Below are 16057 nucleotides of genomic sequence, written 5' to 3'. Positions count from 1 at the left end.
CACAATGTGCCTGTTGTTGTTTGTATCCCCAGAGGAAAGCCACTCTCTGGGCTGCGGGGCCCAGAGGAATGCCGAGGAAGAGGAAGAGGTGTTCACTGTGGAGCTGGAGAGGGGCCCTCATGGACTGGGTCTAGCCTTGGTGGACGGATTGGTGAGTATGTCTGTGCTTTTGTTTCTGAGATGCAGTCTTTGTACTGTATGTAGAATCTGTATGTAACGGCGCTGCTTGAATCCGAACGTGAGCAGCAATCCCAGGTCATGAGTGGAACACAAGTGCAGGGCAGAGCAGGCAGGCATACTGAACAAAAGGAACAAGTAATAGGTTTATTCCATGCTGAAAAAAGAAGAAAGAGCTCACACCTGAAGAAGGCTCCACGGCTGAAACGTTGTGTTTTCTTTCTTCTCTTTTCAGCATGGAATAAACATATAACTTGTTCCTTTGCAGCCTACGCATGCTGACGCAGCTACCCCACCTGAAATGCTGAATAAAAGACAGCACAGTCCAGAGTCATAGTCAGAGAAATAAGCAAAAATTGTAGCTGAGTAAAGACAAGTAAACTCCAGGGAATTTCAAAGGCACAGTCAAAAGCAAAAGCATAGTTTGTAGCCGAGTAAAGAAAGTAAAGCACAGATTAAACAACGGAACAAGAATGCTGAGACTAGTATGGAGACAATGGAGACTAGTCTGAAATATCCTGTGTGTAATGAGGTAAGTGGTGATTAATTGTGCGTAGGTCTATCCGATCTCCTGGACCCAGTGGCAACAGGACACTCATCTTCTCTTGCTAACACAGGTCCTTTTTTCCACAGTGGTCTTGAAGGCAGTAGTTTGTCAGTACTGTCCAGGAATTGGTACTTAAATATAGAAATTTCCTCATGTTTTTTTTTTTAGTTCAAGACTAAAACACTCCTAGCTGTGCTGTAACTCAAAGCTCCTCCTTTTTTTCAACACATTTCCACTTATCAAAAAGGTTACAGTGAAGATAATCATTAGCAAGAACTTTTGGGATACATAGGACTGCAGTGAACACTGGGTTGTTGTGTTTTAAAGTTCACTCTAACTGAAAACAGAGTAGGATTAGCTGTGGATTTGTCTCCATTCTTTCTGCCAGTGTTTTCGTTCTTGTGTTGTCGAGACAGTGTGCTACTTTCTAATTTACAAAGACTTCTGCTATTGTGCAATAGAAATGTTTGCATAACTGCCGCTGATTGAGACAGTAACTCCGTCAGCTGAGCAGCTGACAGCAGGTCAGAAGGATTAATATTAGGAGCATGACCCCGTTCTATTTAGCAAGTGTAAGCTTTATGCAATTCAGTGTAACTGTTTATAGGAAACTATTACATTTGGAAAATTATAATTAAAGCTACGTTTGTGTAACTTTCTGTGTCTTGAGATGCCATCCTCAAATGAAAATGAAGGTAAATAGGAGGGTGTCTTTCTAAGCAGCACCCAGCTAACCTCGTCCTTGTGTCTTATGTATTCTTGTGATGCCTCGATTGTGGATCTGTCTGTGTTTGAGCTTCATGAGATCAGTTATGCACACAGTGCCTTTAAATAGATCACTGCTGCAGACTTCCAGACTCGCTGCAAGCTGTATCTGTATACACAGCCTCTACAGCACTCCAGAGTACTTGTGTCAACATCTTCCTAAGCTGTACTGTAATCATTATTGCATGCTTAGCTTTCCACGCTTTATATGTTTATTTTCTGTCACACAGCTTCACTTTGGCTCATTCTGTTTCCCAGTTAAAAACACTTAAGCTGTGTTGATCACTGACTCCTTTCCTGTTTCTGTCCCTGGGGCTCAGTTTACAGGTGAGGATGACCACTAATCCCAGAGCCCATTCTAAACTGACATTGATCCAGCAGTGTCTGAGTATGACATATTGTATCAATGTATAGTGGCGTATTTATTTTTGCCAGTTGTTGAATGAGATGACCCAACAATATGGTTTTCACAAGAATATTTGAGTCATACTGGCAATATGTAAATTACCATTAATATTTATTAAAAGGGGATGGCACAGTGATGCAGTGGTTAGCATTGCTGGCTTGCCGGTTCATACAGTATGTTTTTCCCGTGTTCAGCTGGGTCTCCTCTGGGTTCTCTGGTTCCCTTCGTCTGTCCACAGAGATACTGGTACTGTAGGTTCATTGGCTTCTCGAAACAACTTTTCTTTTGAACTTTATATCTTTTTAACTTATGAACTTTTCTCACCCAGGGCGTATCCTGCCTTGTACCTGTTGCTTGCCGGGATAGGCTTCAGCACACAGTAACCTTGTTTTGGATAAATTAAAAATGGATGGATGATTGATTAAAAAGGGTTTATTCAAGCAAGCCCTGACATTCCTAGGAGAGTATAGTCCTGATATGTGCCCTGTGTTTCTGGGACGGTGTCTTGCTGCTGAGACATTTACCAGGACCAAATGGCTTTCTGGTGGTGTCTGTTATGGATTATGATAAGAAAACAACACCCTTGGTGCATGAATATATTTTAATTAATTGAGATCTAGTGAGATGCCCTGATTGCTAATTACATTTTAAAGGGATGTCATTCTAAAATTAGCAGAAAATTCAATACATTATACATGTTGCAACATCCACTTCACTAACAATCATCAAAACAGCAGACAAGTTTGTGAGCAGAGGAAACACATGACCTCAGTATGAAGCAGGATGGGTTTTCCTCAGTGTGATGAACTGTTACCAGGGAGTTCCAGGTCAAGCCCTGATTCTGCCCTGGAATCTGTGTCGCTCTGAGAGAGTTAAGAACCTTTTTGTGCTCCTTTGGGCGAGGCATAAACTGAGTAAGTTACTTTTTGACATGCGTCACAACCATCTGGACCCAAAAAGGTCTCTAGATACTGTGGTGGTATTCTGAAAAGGAATGTCTCAGTCTCGACAAATGTTGCCCAGGGAAGACTTCCAGGTTCACAAAGTAAAACCTCCAGCAGGCTGTTCCAGCTTTAGAGATTTTTTCTACTTCCTTTATAATAATAATCAATGCTGCAATTTGCTTTATTGTCCTGTGGAAAAAGCCCTATGATGTCTGTCAGCTCCAGAAAGGCAAACAGCTGAAAGGGGGGAAAACATTAAAATAGCATGTGTTCTGACTCAACACTCTGCCTGCGATGTCAGACACCAGAGGTCTGCAAGAAGTTAATTTCTCAGGTCTGATTCAATATTTACAAAACCCAAATTGTTAACTTTCATGGTTTTTAAATGTAAGATACTGAAAGGAGTGGAATTTAATTCTAAATTAAGAAGGGCATTAATATAAAGCACAAGATTCGGAAGTGTCGGTCGAAGTGTGTTTGAGCCCGACTTCGGTGTTATTTTTAAAAGCTGTAACCAACAGGAGTTGTAATCAAGTACTCGTGTACTGTAATAATCAGTCCCAGATGGCTGAAGGATGAGTATTTGGTGCCCTCCTCAGGTGATGAGGGGGTACTTTCTTTAGTCTCCGCATTTTTTCTGACAGTAAGTGGCGTGTACTGCTTCTATAAATAGACCGTTTGCCAGAACAATAGTAGAATTTACCATTTAGAAATTAAAGGAATGGTTTAAAGTGAATGTTTGTTTTAAACATGAAACTCAGATTACTGGTTTTCAGAAGAATAGGTTTACATCCTATGGCAAAAGATGGTGATGATGATGATTGGAAATTGAAAATGATGGCAATGATTTATGGACTTAAATGGAATGCAAAGATTACACACATTTTATTTCCAAGAAAACACACAAAAAATGTTTTCACATTTATGGTATTTTGATTTATGACCTTGTTGTACAATATATACTGACTATTAATATTACTATTACCTTTTACAGCTGGTTTGGGGGTCTGAGTGTTCAAAATAAAAATATTAATTCTATGATACCAAACACCAAATAAAATAATTATTAAAATCGTTATTTACCCTAGTCAGAGCTTTAGAAGCTACTTTGGGAAACAGTGTAAACACCTGATAGAATGTGTATTTTATGATGGAAGTTGTGATTTTTTTTTACTTAACATTTACAGTACTTTACTTAATGTTGCTGGGGCTTTCTAATGCAAGTTTCCTTCTGGATAATAAAGTCCTGGTCCTTCTGTGCCAACTTACAAAGGGGTATTTTGTTGCCCTGTCACCTCAGGTTTTGCCAGAACAATTCACCTGCGAGACATATTTCTTATAAAAAGTGACTAGCATTTCTGAACTCAGGCAATAAATTCTGAACAGGCAATAAATTCCTAGGTAACTATTTCTAGCAAAATGGTTGGGTATCTGTCTGGCTATCTATACTTATCCAATCAAAACTCTACTATACTTCCAAAATGTCTGGCATCTCCTTGTTCATCCTGGAAGGGTGTTCTTTCCAGTACATATATACATCTGTGTTACTGGTCAGAGCTAGCTATGGCATGCTGATGTACAGTACATTTCTGTGAAAATAATAGAGGCAACAGAGCTGGCTTTGTGAGCTCACTTTGACTTTACAGAATGAAAAATAGTCAGAATAGTTCTGTCTCCTGTTGTACTGTGATTGGACAAAGATGTATTTAAAATTCATACCCATAATTAATTGCAACCTGTGCTCCCTAATCCCACTCTAATCTGGATGCTCATTCTAATACTATTTTAGGTTAAATCTGATTCTGGGTTGTGTTTTTTTCACAGAAAACGCAGCTGAAAATGAGTGGAATTTACATCCGGTCTGTAATTCCTGACTCTCCTGCGGCCATGTGTAAGAAGTTGCACATGGGGGATCGCATTCTGGCTGTCAATGGAGCAAGCCTGGTGGGAATAGACTACAGCATGTGAGTGTTTTGGAAAGAGATTTGTGCGTCTGGGATTGGCCCTGTCGATCTCCACCTATTCAGCAGCTAAACAGAAAGAGATAAAGGAAATAATGGGAAAATGTCTTATTTGCTATAGTTAACCTAAAGCCAGTGAATGTATCACTGGACTACTATTTAGAGTTCCTTAATAAACATTTATTTCACATGTGGGGTCAGTTGGAGTAAGGTGACCAGATTTCACTAGTGCCTGCTTTCACTAGTGCTAGACAACTGCCTCATGATATTGAACACGGCAATGAGTCTGTCTACTGTACTCTAAGGACATTTTCTGTGCAGTGTTGAAGCTGAGGGAAGCTAGTGACAGCCTTCTCTGTGCCTTTCGCCACTGGAGGTGAGAGCTGCGAACTGATTTATTTATACCTTTCTGTCCCTTTCACTGAAGAGGTAGGGAGCTGATTCGCTCTTCGGGCGACCGGCTGAGATTACTGGTGGCCAAGTCGGAGCTGCGAGGATCGTCATGCATCTCGCCGACAAACTGTTGACCTGCAGGACATTCGTCAACCTGCCTGGCCAGACCCTAACCAGGACGTGCACTTAGAGACTGCGCCGGAACTTCAGATGCAGTGTATGTGTTCTTGTTTTGTGAATTGTTTTAAAAAACAGGATAGTATTTAAGTACAGTGACTGTTACAAAGTGCAAAGCACTTCTCTGGGTCAGGTGGATGTATGTGAAGGATTTTCAAGAATTTAGGTCTTTTTTGTTGTTGTTTGAAGCAGCATTTTGTGTTGTTTTTTTTTGGAACTCGTTGCTCTAGAGTTGCTCTTCAGATTGTTTTTTTTAATCTACTTGCTCAAGACTGAAACAATTTTACAATGTTACAATTCTCAAAAAACAATATGCTGTTTGATACTGGGTGGCTTGGAAAAAATGGCCAAGAATGTGGACGGTTTATTGTTTTTAATTATAATATGTTTAATATACCATCAAGTTTTTAGTGCTCGAACACTGTTTTAGCACAGTCAATGACAGACACCTAACAGGGAGTCTGTTGTAGATCTGGAAAACTTTGGCTCTGTGAAAGAGTGTAATCCCAGAATTGCAATTTTGTCTTGATTACAAAATAAAGTTCTAGGTCTTTATTGAAGACAGATGACATTTTTTGGCAGCACAACTGGCAAATTCAGCATCATACAGACCGCTGCTCATCCTGGGGATCCACAAGAATTGCAGCTGTCAAGAGTTCAGAACTGAAATAGTGCCTTTGTGCAGAGCGCCGACAGGACAGATTCACCTGTTAGGTGTCTTTCAGCCAACAAGCCTCAGATGTTCTCTGTATCTGTATTCATTACACAACCAAATTCTGTCATTTTGTCATAAATAATCACTGTTTAATATACTTTTTTATCTTTACTATGTAAAAATGTAAAAACCCTATCTTAATTTTATAGGGCCAATATTTTATACAGTATAAGCAGAAAAGTCATTTACCGTTTCAGAGTGTAAAATCCTATTATTATGATTTGAATCAGTAGTCAGCCTGACAGATCTGGCGGATGTATCAGACTGATTGAGCTGAAAAAGACAAAATGGGTATTTAGTCAGAAGGGCTGCCCTTTTCTCTATGGTTTGAAATGTCTCTTATTAAAAGACGAACATGGGGAAGTATCCAGTGTATCAACCCCTGGGTCCTGATTCATCCTGTACACTCTGTGCTCGGGTCGGACTGAAGTTTGGGTTTTGTCTTTCAAACCTCATATTTTTCTGTTGTTACCTGTAAGACAGTGTTACTTCATCTGTTTTCATGAAAAATTCTGATTGTGATTTTACAACGTTTATATTGACAATTATTTTGTTATACATTAATTATACTGTATATGATTTGTCTTTTCATTAAACTAAGTAAGAACTGAATAAATGTGTCTGTACCTTTGCAATATAATAAATGCTAAGGTAATGCTGAATACAGGTAAGTGTGTAAGGTGTTTTTCTTTTCCTCTTTCTAAAAAATGTCTCTCGTACCAGGAACCAACTCCCTAAGATTCTCCTCACTGGAGGACCGCTTAGGCCACCAATAAAATGATGGAAGAAAAAAAGTATTGATATAACTGTGCCTCTCTGTGTAAATTGATACTTTACATGATTACAGTAGTCCAATAATTCAGTGGTTTTAACAGTTATATTTTCATAAAATTCACATGATGTTTTAATTCTTCCTCCTGGTTGTATGTTTGATTGTGAGGGTTGTCTTTTAGGTTTTTAGGTTAGTGGTTTGTTTAATATTTACATTTAATCTTAGTTTGTTCTTATTTTAACTTTTGTACATTATGTAAATTAATTACAACAATTAAAAATCAGACTTATGACTCTTATCATGACTTATCATGAATCATGACTGTATACCCCAAAGAAGAGGACATGCAGAGACTTAAGATGATGTTAAACCTAATGACGCCTTAACCTGAAATAATGATCACAGTTTATGATGGAGCAGTCGGCGAACTCCACACTGTAGTCGTAGTAAAGTGTCGCTTGTGTGGGTGACTCTGGGGGACCCCCCACAAGGCCAGATTCTTCAAGGGAGATGGCAGGAGAGAGGACGGACTCCTGCGAGTATGTATTATCCTTGAAGATCTTCAGCCTGATGCTTCCAATTCCCACTCGCCCCTGTATTCGATTTATTAGTCCATATACTTTGATGCTGGAAGGAACCACATCTTCGAAATGCCCTGGGTGAGATCGAACACCATCGAAAGCTATGAGTCTGAGATTCAGGAGAAGGAACCTGTGTGAGCCAAAAGACAAAACACATTAGAGGACCTTTCTACACAGCAGTATAAGACAACTTATATAAGACAACAACTTAGATAAGACAACAAGCCATGTGATCTTGTGACTGAAATGAATCAAAAACTGGACAGAACACTTGCCAGCTTTGGCTAACCTCTTGTCTAACCTCTCAGGTACAGTGCAAAGTCCATGTCAGAACTGCAGTCATATGTTGATGGAGCACATGTACCGAGCACCTCTGTGAAGTGCTGGTTCTGTTCTAAAATAATCAAGAATGGTGTTCTGGTTTTAAGAACTGGTTTTAAATGCTCAGTTTCACTCAGTAAAACTGCAGGATGATGATAAAGTGTAGACTGACAGTACATACCAGTACATGTCCTGCATTTATTCTAGCAATGATGTTTTGTGCAGATAGGTACAGTACCTCTCTCTGATGGGGGCTGATGGCTTCCAGAGCGCCAGCTGACAAACGGGACAGCGTTCCAGCGTCTCTCTGGTGATCACCAAGTGGTCGGCTTCTGCACACACGGGTCGTCTTGCTTCTTCTTTTTCATCTTCTTCAGCTATTTTGGTGTCTACCTCATCTTTGTCGCCTTCCTCTTCCTTATTGAGTTTCAGATCTGCCAGTCTGAAAAAGAGTGTTAAAGTGATTTTGAATTTGATTCTTGCCATCTTGCAAGCATTGGTCTGAGATGCACTTTTCTTTCATGAAGCAACAAACAAATGACCTGTCTTATATTAAATCAGAAATATAAAATTTTAAATTCCAGGTAGATAACAGTATTAAATGTTTGATTTTTTTAAACAATATTCAAGTATTGAAAATGTCATTATTCTGTTTTATACACAATAAAGGCCAGTATAAGGACCTGCAGTCCCCCATGGACAAACTGTCCAATTCATTCAGTGCAGTTTGCCCAGAGGATAAATGGGGATTTTCTTCCCTTGTGATGAATGTCTCTATGTTCAAGAGCTTCTCTCTATCTGTGCCCTTCAATAAATGGAGTTTACAATTAAAGTCTGAGAGGGATACAGCAGTCCTCAGCTATCCTATTATACTAATTCATGACATCATTTTGCTACAATTTAAAAAACTATAAATACTATAGGTGAACCACTTCTCTCCTTTGCATTTGTCTTTTGCATCCTTCCTCCAACCCCCAACTCTACCTGTGCAGCTGCCCCTTGGTCACTCCTATCTCTGCACAGGGGTCCCGGCCTCCCCGCCATGTGGCCGGGAGATCGGTGCTCAGCCAAGTGGGTTAAGTCAAATTTACTCTGCCTAAAACATTCTTGAAACATTTTTCGATAAGAATACTATTCTGTATTGTTATTCTTCTTGAATAAATATGAAGTTGTTACGTACAGTTGTTTAAAAGAATTTCTTGCATTTATGTGACTCTTCATGACCATAAGCTTTTAAGCCGCTCCTCATGAACTGAGATACTGCCCACACCTGGGTGAAGCACAGCAGCCTCACTATACGGCAGGTCAGGGGAAGCAGGGAGAAACTGCTTCACCAGTTGAATTAAGGAGGTGGAAGTGTGCACATCACTGACATGAACCATAGAAAATTAGCCAGGACACAAGGGTTAACATCCCTGCTCTCCTGAATATGTCATGGGCTCTTTAATAACCCAAGTAGTAAGGACCTTAGATTATTGTCTCAGCTAAAAGATGGCACATCCAACAGTAGTGTTCTCAGTTACATATGGGAGTGTTAAGTTTGGAGATTGTGATCAAGAGGGAAGAGCACCACCTACTGATCCACAAACATCACAACAGCAAACCTGCTGTTCCTTGGTCTCCATTGCCTATACTGACCATGCCTGTGCTGAATTTATGAGACCTAACAAGATCAGGAGGTGGTAATTCTACTGCTAATTTTGTTTGTTGTGTGTGGCAGCCAAGGTGGTGAAAATGGCTTTTCCTTTTGTTGCTCCCATGGTGCACTGGACTGTGCTCTTTCATTTAAGGCCAAATCCATTTAACCTCAAAACAGCAATTTGTGAAATGAATATAAAAAACACGTTTGGAACATCACTGGATCCGATTTGTGTGCCTGAGCTTCAGAGAGGAGTCTCTCCTTTACCTGGCCCTTTGCAAGCTGGTGCTTATTTCAAAGTAGTCGATCTTCCCACTGTTATCCTTCTCCAGCAGCCTGGCCAACAGGTGGAGCTGGAACTCCACACAGGGTATCCCCAGGTCCCGCATACCTGACAGGCAGACAGCAGAAACCTGTTCCAGCTGACGAAGCTGAGCAGCCCTTATTAATGTTTGCTGTAGGGTACCATGTGAAGTCTGGTATTATATCCTGTTTAAACCATGGTAAAGAACAGTACAACGGAGCTGTGAACCATGCCATAACAACATAAATTGAAGTAAGCCTAAATTTGCAGGGGGGATGGTTTTGAAAATGTAAAATTCAATTTAAAAAAAACTTGCTTTGTAGTCATCTTGGCCTGGTCAGTCCTGGGATGGGAGGACTTGTAAGGAAACCCACCTGTTATTGAAAGTAGTATTGTGGATCACTGGGTGGCACAATTCCCTATGGACTGCAATATCTAATGCAGCCAAGTAATGCCCAGGGACACAGCCCTGCTCGAGCAGTGTTAGGCAGAAGTGTTAACCCTGGGGCCATCTCTGAGTGTGTGTGCTCCAGCTTCCATGGAATCAATGACATGATACCTAACTTCAGGTGCGGTGTCACCCAGTGGGGTGACTTATATGCAAAATGCTTCGGGATCATTTGGGATGAAAAGCACTATACAGTTGTAGGGTTTTGTTTTATTATTATTGAATAATAATTATGTTTATAGCATTATTGATATAATGGTATCATTAAATATGATAATATTATTAATAATAATATAAGTAATAACTAACATGACACAATCCTCAAAAAGATATCACAAACTGTGTTTTAAGTTTCAGAAATTTAATAATTTGAGGTAAGGAGGATTTGGATAAATTTAGAACCCTGTTTATGAGGATCTGTAATAATTAAACCCCAGACCTAGGCTGCTGGATAGAATGGTTTAATTGTTTATCCCTGCTCTCCTGAATATGTCATGGGCCACCGTATGTGACTGACTAAGGCTGTTTCAGATACAGTATACTTAGCCATATTAATTCTTCTCTTTGTCCAAAATAAGTATCAAAACCATGGACAGAAAGAAACATCTCAGATACAGTTATAAGTCAAAGGTGTTGTTTTAGTTATTTACTTTGGAATTGAAAGGATAAAATATTCAAGGATATTGTATTAACTTTCTCTCAGATAAGACTTATTTAGGAATGTGAGTTTGGGAGTTTTCAATGTGAAGAGAACAGGAGAGTGACAGGAGGTGATTGGGGGATGGAGATTGGTGATTACCCAGCTGGAAGTCCTCAGCACTCAGCAGTCCTGTGCCACTCTTATCGAAACAGCTGAAGAGCTCCACTGCACGCTGGTGGTGCTGCTGCAGCCAGGAGCTCATGCGATCCAGGAACTGCTCATATTCATCCCTCTTGGCCTGCAAATCCTTGCAGGCTCTTTCCAGCCTTGCCTACATGTAAAGTAAACACCTACTGTAAAGCACAATAACTGCATTCATCAGTACCCTTTTTTCTTCTTGTTATTAATTTTTGAATGCTTTATCCAACACAGGGTCACAGGGGAGCTGGAGACTATCCCGGCAAGCAATGGGAGCAAGGCAGGACACACCCTTGTTTTGACCCTGCCTGTCCCTGAACACACAGACACGGACACAGTAGGGCCACTTTTCCCAGATGCCAATTAACCGACCAGACAGTGGGAGGAAAGTGGAACACCTAGCAGAAACCCACATGAACACAGGGAAAACATAAAAACTCCACACAGATAGCAGGAACCCAGAGCCCTAGTGCTGTGAGTCAACACTGCTAAACACTACGCCACCATGCCTCCCATTATTATTAATATCAGTAGCAGCGGTAATGATAGTATTAGATGTTGTAATATTTTATTTTAACTTTACCTAGGAGAGGTATTGAAGAATGAACTGTGCAGCATTGCTTTGGCTGTTTGACTGTGTTTTAAATTAACATGATGCATTGTGTCAGCTGTCAAGACAGCTTTTGGAAATAAAACTTTTATGTGCTTTGTACCCAAAGCTGCTATGTCCCATTATTAGACGTTATGTCAGTTTAGTTTTTTTTTATACAAAGTCTTTGTTAAAAAAAAGGTGTTCAGAATATTACCAGTTTCTTTTCCCCTTTAGTAAGTTTGAGCTTCTTTTTCTTCTTATTCTTCACAATTCCCTGGTCACTGGGCTGTCTGAGAGTTGGCCTGCTGAAGCCCTCGGCTGTCTGAGGTTCTTCTACAGCATCCAGAACTGTAGTTCTGGAAAAACAATGCAATGAAACCCCAACAAACAGTGATCAACTTACTGTACATTTCACTACTTTTGCACTACACAGAGACAGAGTTTAACAGTTTTACAATGACACAGTATGCACTATATAAAAACTGTACTCTTTCCCAGAGAAAGCAAACCTAATGTTTTCGCATGTATTTTCATGGTGTGTCAGAAATGAAAAAGATTTAATCATAATAGATCATTCATCCACCTTAAAACTGTATACCTTAGCTGTCTCTGGTTCCAATCTGTGTTAAGCTTGGCTGTGAACTGGGTTTGGGTTATAGTCAACCATTAGCTCATTAGCTTAAGTAACAAAACCCTCCCAGGAGCTTAACAGACACTTATCTGGGGTGACGTATGAAACATTTGTAATATACAGTACATAATGTACCTCCATCCATATTCTAACCACTTCATCCAATTCAGTGTTGCAGGGGAGCTGGAACCTATGCCGACAAGAGACAGGCACAAGACAGGATATACAGTACCCTGGATAGGATTCCAGTCCATCACAGGGGAGACACAAGCACAGACTCTCGCAGCAGGGCCAATCTTCTCAAATGCCAATTAACCTAAAAGTCTGTTTGTAGATTCTGGAAGGAAACCAGAGCACCCAGAAGAAACCCACACAAACAGAAAGAGAATATTTAAACTGCATGCAAATAGCACCCCAGGAACTGAACCCGGGGCCTCAGTGTAATGAGACAGAAATGCTAACCACTGTGCCAGCCTCAAGGTACAATTACTCTTCTTTATTATGTTTGAGAGGAGTGCTGAGTCAGCACACATTGACTACAAAGGTTAATTCCACAAGGTTAGTAGGTTGTGAGGTGAGACTAGATAAGTGTTACACTTAGAACAGACAAAGGATGAATATCTCCAATAAGTTGAAAGGGTGATGTCATATCCCCATCTCCAGGTGAAGTCCAGCATGTAAATATTGGATTAGTAGAGAAAACCAATGAGCTATATTTAAGATCGATACGGTCAGATTGACTTCCTTCCAAACTGCTACACATCTGACCACATTCACACCCTACAACGTAATGAAGTCAATGTACTCAGAGAACAAATGCACAGTGAAAATCAGTAACAAAAGGACAGAATTCTTCACTCAGGGTTGTGGTTGTCTGTGAATATTTGAAAGTGTAATATAACCCATTGCCCTATCTGGCAGTGAAGTGTGAAATCCACTCACAGACAAAGATTACACTAAATGGGACAGACACCCCATACAAGTTCTGTGCATGGAGTTTTGTAAAAACATCCTCCGTGTACAGAGAAACACTCCTAACAATGCAATAATACCGAATCAGGACAATAACCATTACAAATCAGCATACAATTGGGAGCAACCAAATATTGGTTACAGCACAGGACAACACAAATCAAAAGCAACCAAATCACAACACAAACCAGACAACACCACCTTACCCACTGGGACACACACACATGAGCACAACATAAACTGGAATACTACAGAACCCTGAACAGACCATACACACTAGCTGAATATCTGACCAGTGTGAGAAACAGACTATGACAAAGTACAGGCTCAGTGACCACAATCTCGCAATAGAAACTGGGCGACACAGGCAGACCTGACTGAAACAGAGACAGAGATGTACTTTCTACTGCACTGTGAGAAATGTTTTGGGATTCGACAAACATTCTTCCCCAAAATATAATCCCAGAATCAAATACAGCAGGCAGAATCACTACATCTCGTACTGGGATGGGGGGAGGGAACTCGATTGAGCTTGCAGTACAGTACGCGATGTACTGTCACAGCCTGAGGAACAGTGAACCTGTCACTCAGTAACGTTCTACGTGTTGTACTGTAACTTGTACATCATAGGACATTTAGATCGAGTTTATGTAAATGTCCTATGATGTACAGTGGTGTGAAAAAGTATTTGCCCCCTTCCTGATTTCTTATTTTTTTGCATGTTTGTAACACTGAAATGTTTCAGATCATCAAACAAATTGAAATATTAGACAAAGATAACACAAGTAAACGCATTTTTTAAATGAAGATTTTTATTATTAAGGGGAAAAAAAATCCAAACCTACAGTACATGGCCCTGTGTGAAAAAGTGATTGCCCCCCCCTGTTAAAACATAAATCAACTGTGGTTTATCACATCTTTGGAAAGCTGAGTTCAATTTCTCTAGCCACACCCAGGCCTGATTACTGCCACACTTGTTCTCAATCAAGAAATCACTAAAATAGGACCTGCCTGAAAAAAGTGAAGTAGACCAAAAGATCCTCAAAAGTTTTTTTCCTCAAAAAACATCATGCTGCAATCCAAAGAAATTCAGGAACAAATGAGAAACAGAGTAGATTTATCAGTCTTGAAAAGGTTATAAAGCCATTTCTATAGCTTTGGGACTCCAGCAAACCACAGTGAGAGCCATTATCCACAAATGGCGAAAACATGGAACAGTGGTGAACCTTCCCAGGAGTGGCCAGCTGACCAAAATTACCCCAAGAGCGCAGCGACGACTCATCCAAGAGGTCACAAAAAACCCCACAACAACATCCAAAGAACTACAGGCTTCACTTGCCTCAGTTAAGGTCAGTGTTCATGACTCCGCCATAAGAAAGAGACTGGGCAAAAATGGCCTGCATGGCAGAGCTCCAAGACGAAAACCACTGCTGAGCAGGCTCGTCTCAGTTTTGCCAGAAAACATCTTGATGATCCCCAAGACTTTTGGGAAAATACTCTGTGGACTGACGAGACAAATGTTGAACTTTTTGGAAGGTGTGTGTCCCATTACATCTGGCGTAAAAGTAACACACCATTTCAGAAAAGGAACATCATACCAACAGTAAAATATGGTGGTGGTAGTGTGATGGTCTGGGGCTGTTTTGCTGCTTCAGGACCTGGAAGACTTGCTGTGGTAAATGGAACCATGAATTCTGCTGTCTACCAAAAAATCCTGAAGGAGAATGTCCAGCCATCTGTTCGTGACCTCAGAGCTGAAGCGCACTTGGGTTCTGCAGCAGGACAATGATCCAAAACACACCAGCAAGTCCACCTCTGAATGGCTTAAGAAAAACAAAATGAAGACTTTGGAGTGGCCTAGTCAAAGTTCTGACCTGAATCCGATTGAGATGTTGTGGCATGACCTTAAAAAAGCGGTTAAGGCTCGAAAACCCTCCAATGTGGCTGAATTACAACAATTCTCCAAAGATGAGTGGGCCAAAATTCCTCCACAGCGCTGTAAAAGACTTATTGCCAGTTATCACAAACGCTTGACTGCAGTTGTTGCTACTAACGGTGGCCCAACCAGTTATTAGGTTTAGGGGACAATCACTTTTTCACAAAGGGCCATGTAGGTTTGGATTTTTTTTTCCCCTTAATAATAAAAACCTTCATTTAAAAACTGCATTTTGTGTTTACTTGTGTTATCTATGTCTAATATTTTTATTTGTTTGATGATCTGAAACATTTCAGTGTGACAAACATGCAAAAAAATAAGAAATCAGGAAGGGGGCAAACACTTTTTCACACCACTGTATTTGTATTATAAATGTCAGTAGGGGTTGTATTGATAGTATATACTTTATATATACTAGTATATATACTAAATAACATTTGTCTGAATTTGAATGTGAAAAAAACAGTTTCTGGGGTCATTGTTGGCAGCTTTCTGTGACTCAGAGGCAATGAGCTGCAAAGCTATTGTGGTAGGAAGAATAATAAAACTTAAATTGCTATTTATTACAATTTACTAGTGAAGCTTATTACCGTATTAAGTAAAAGAGAACGACGTAATTAAGTAAATGTTAATTTCATGTAGTCGACACATGACTTATTTACAGTACATGGTATATAATACATTAAAACTACATGTAAACATATAAAACTGTCTTACGTCTTCTGGGATTTTGAAGTCTTTAATTTCTTCGGCATCATTCGTTGTTATATCACCTGCTGACAGGGAGCTTCTAAGATATTGTTCTACTCTGTCTAACCTGTTTTTAAAATGCCAGTGTCGGGGACGCTGCAAGAGCAGATCTCTGTTGATACTCGTCGCTAAGGTAGTAAAATGTATTTCACAGACCCAGCCCACGGCTGCTCTTTATCACCACTTCG

The 16057-nt window shown here is 40.1% G+C and overlaps 2 protein-coding genes across 3 annotated transcripts in view; one reads left to right on the top strand and one right to left on the bottom strand.

Moving 5' to 3' along the window:
- radil2b (Ras association and DIL domains 2b) overlaps window positions 1-6701 on the top strand; it is a 60374-nt gene extending 53673 nt beyond the window's left edge. The window contains exons 14-17 of one of the 2 annotated variants that reach the window (XR_015925369.1): window positions 33-151; window positions 4664-4803; window positions 5228-5410; window positions 5913-6701. Coding sequence is in view for 1 of the 2 variants with exons in the window: in XM_088599380.1 (XP_088455506.1) it covers window positions 33-151; window positions 4664-4803; window positions 5228-5327 (359 nt within the window). In the remaining variant the exon portion in view is untranslated. Of the gene's footprint in view, window positions 1-32; window positions 152-4663; window positions 4804-5227 lie in introns of both variants that reach the window. The other variant, XM_088599380.1, reaches the window with a different exon arrangement.
- On the bottom strand, window positions 5615-16015 carry LOC148652527 (uncharacterized). The gene is made up of 6 exons (XM_088599389.1): window positions 15837-16015; window positions 11795-11936; window positions 10950-11121; window positions 9666-9789; window positions 7998-8201; window positions 5615-7568 (listed from the first exon to the last, which is right to left on the bottom strand). The coding sequence occupies exons 1-6, from the start codon at window positions 15875-15877 to the stop codon at window positions 7229-7231; spliced, it is 1023 nt and encodes a 340-aa protein (XP_088455515.1). The 5' UTR covers window positions 15878-16015; the 3' UTR covers window positions 5615-7228.
- Between the last annotated feature and the right edge of the window lie 42 nt (window positions 16016-16057).

The sequence above is a fragment of the Lepisosteus platostomus genome, chromosome 11 (assembly GCF_059453375.1).
Source record: "Lepisosteus platostomus isolate fLepPlt1 chromosome 11, fLepPlt1.hap1, whole genome shotgun sequence".
NCBI lineage: Eukaryota > Metazoa > Chordata > Actinopteri > Semionotiformes > Lepisosteidae > Lepisosteus > Lepisosteus platostomus.
This window is presented reverse-complemented; position numbering and strand designations above follow the sequence as displayed.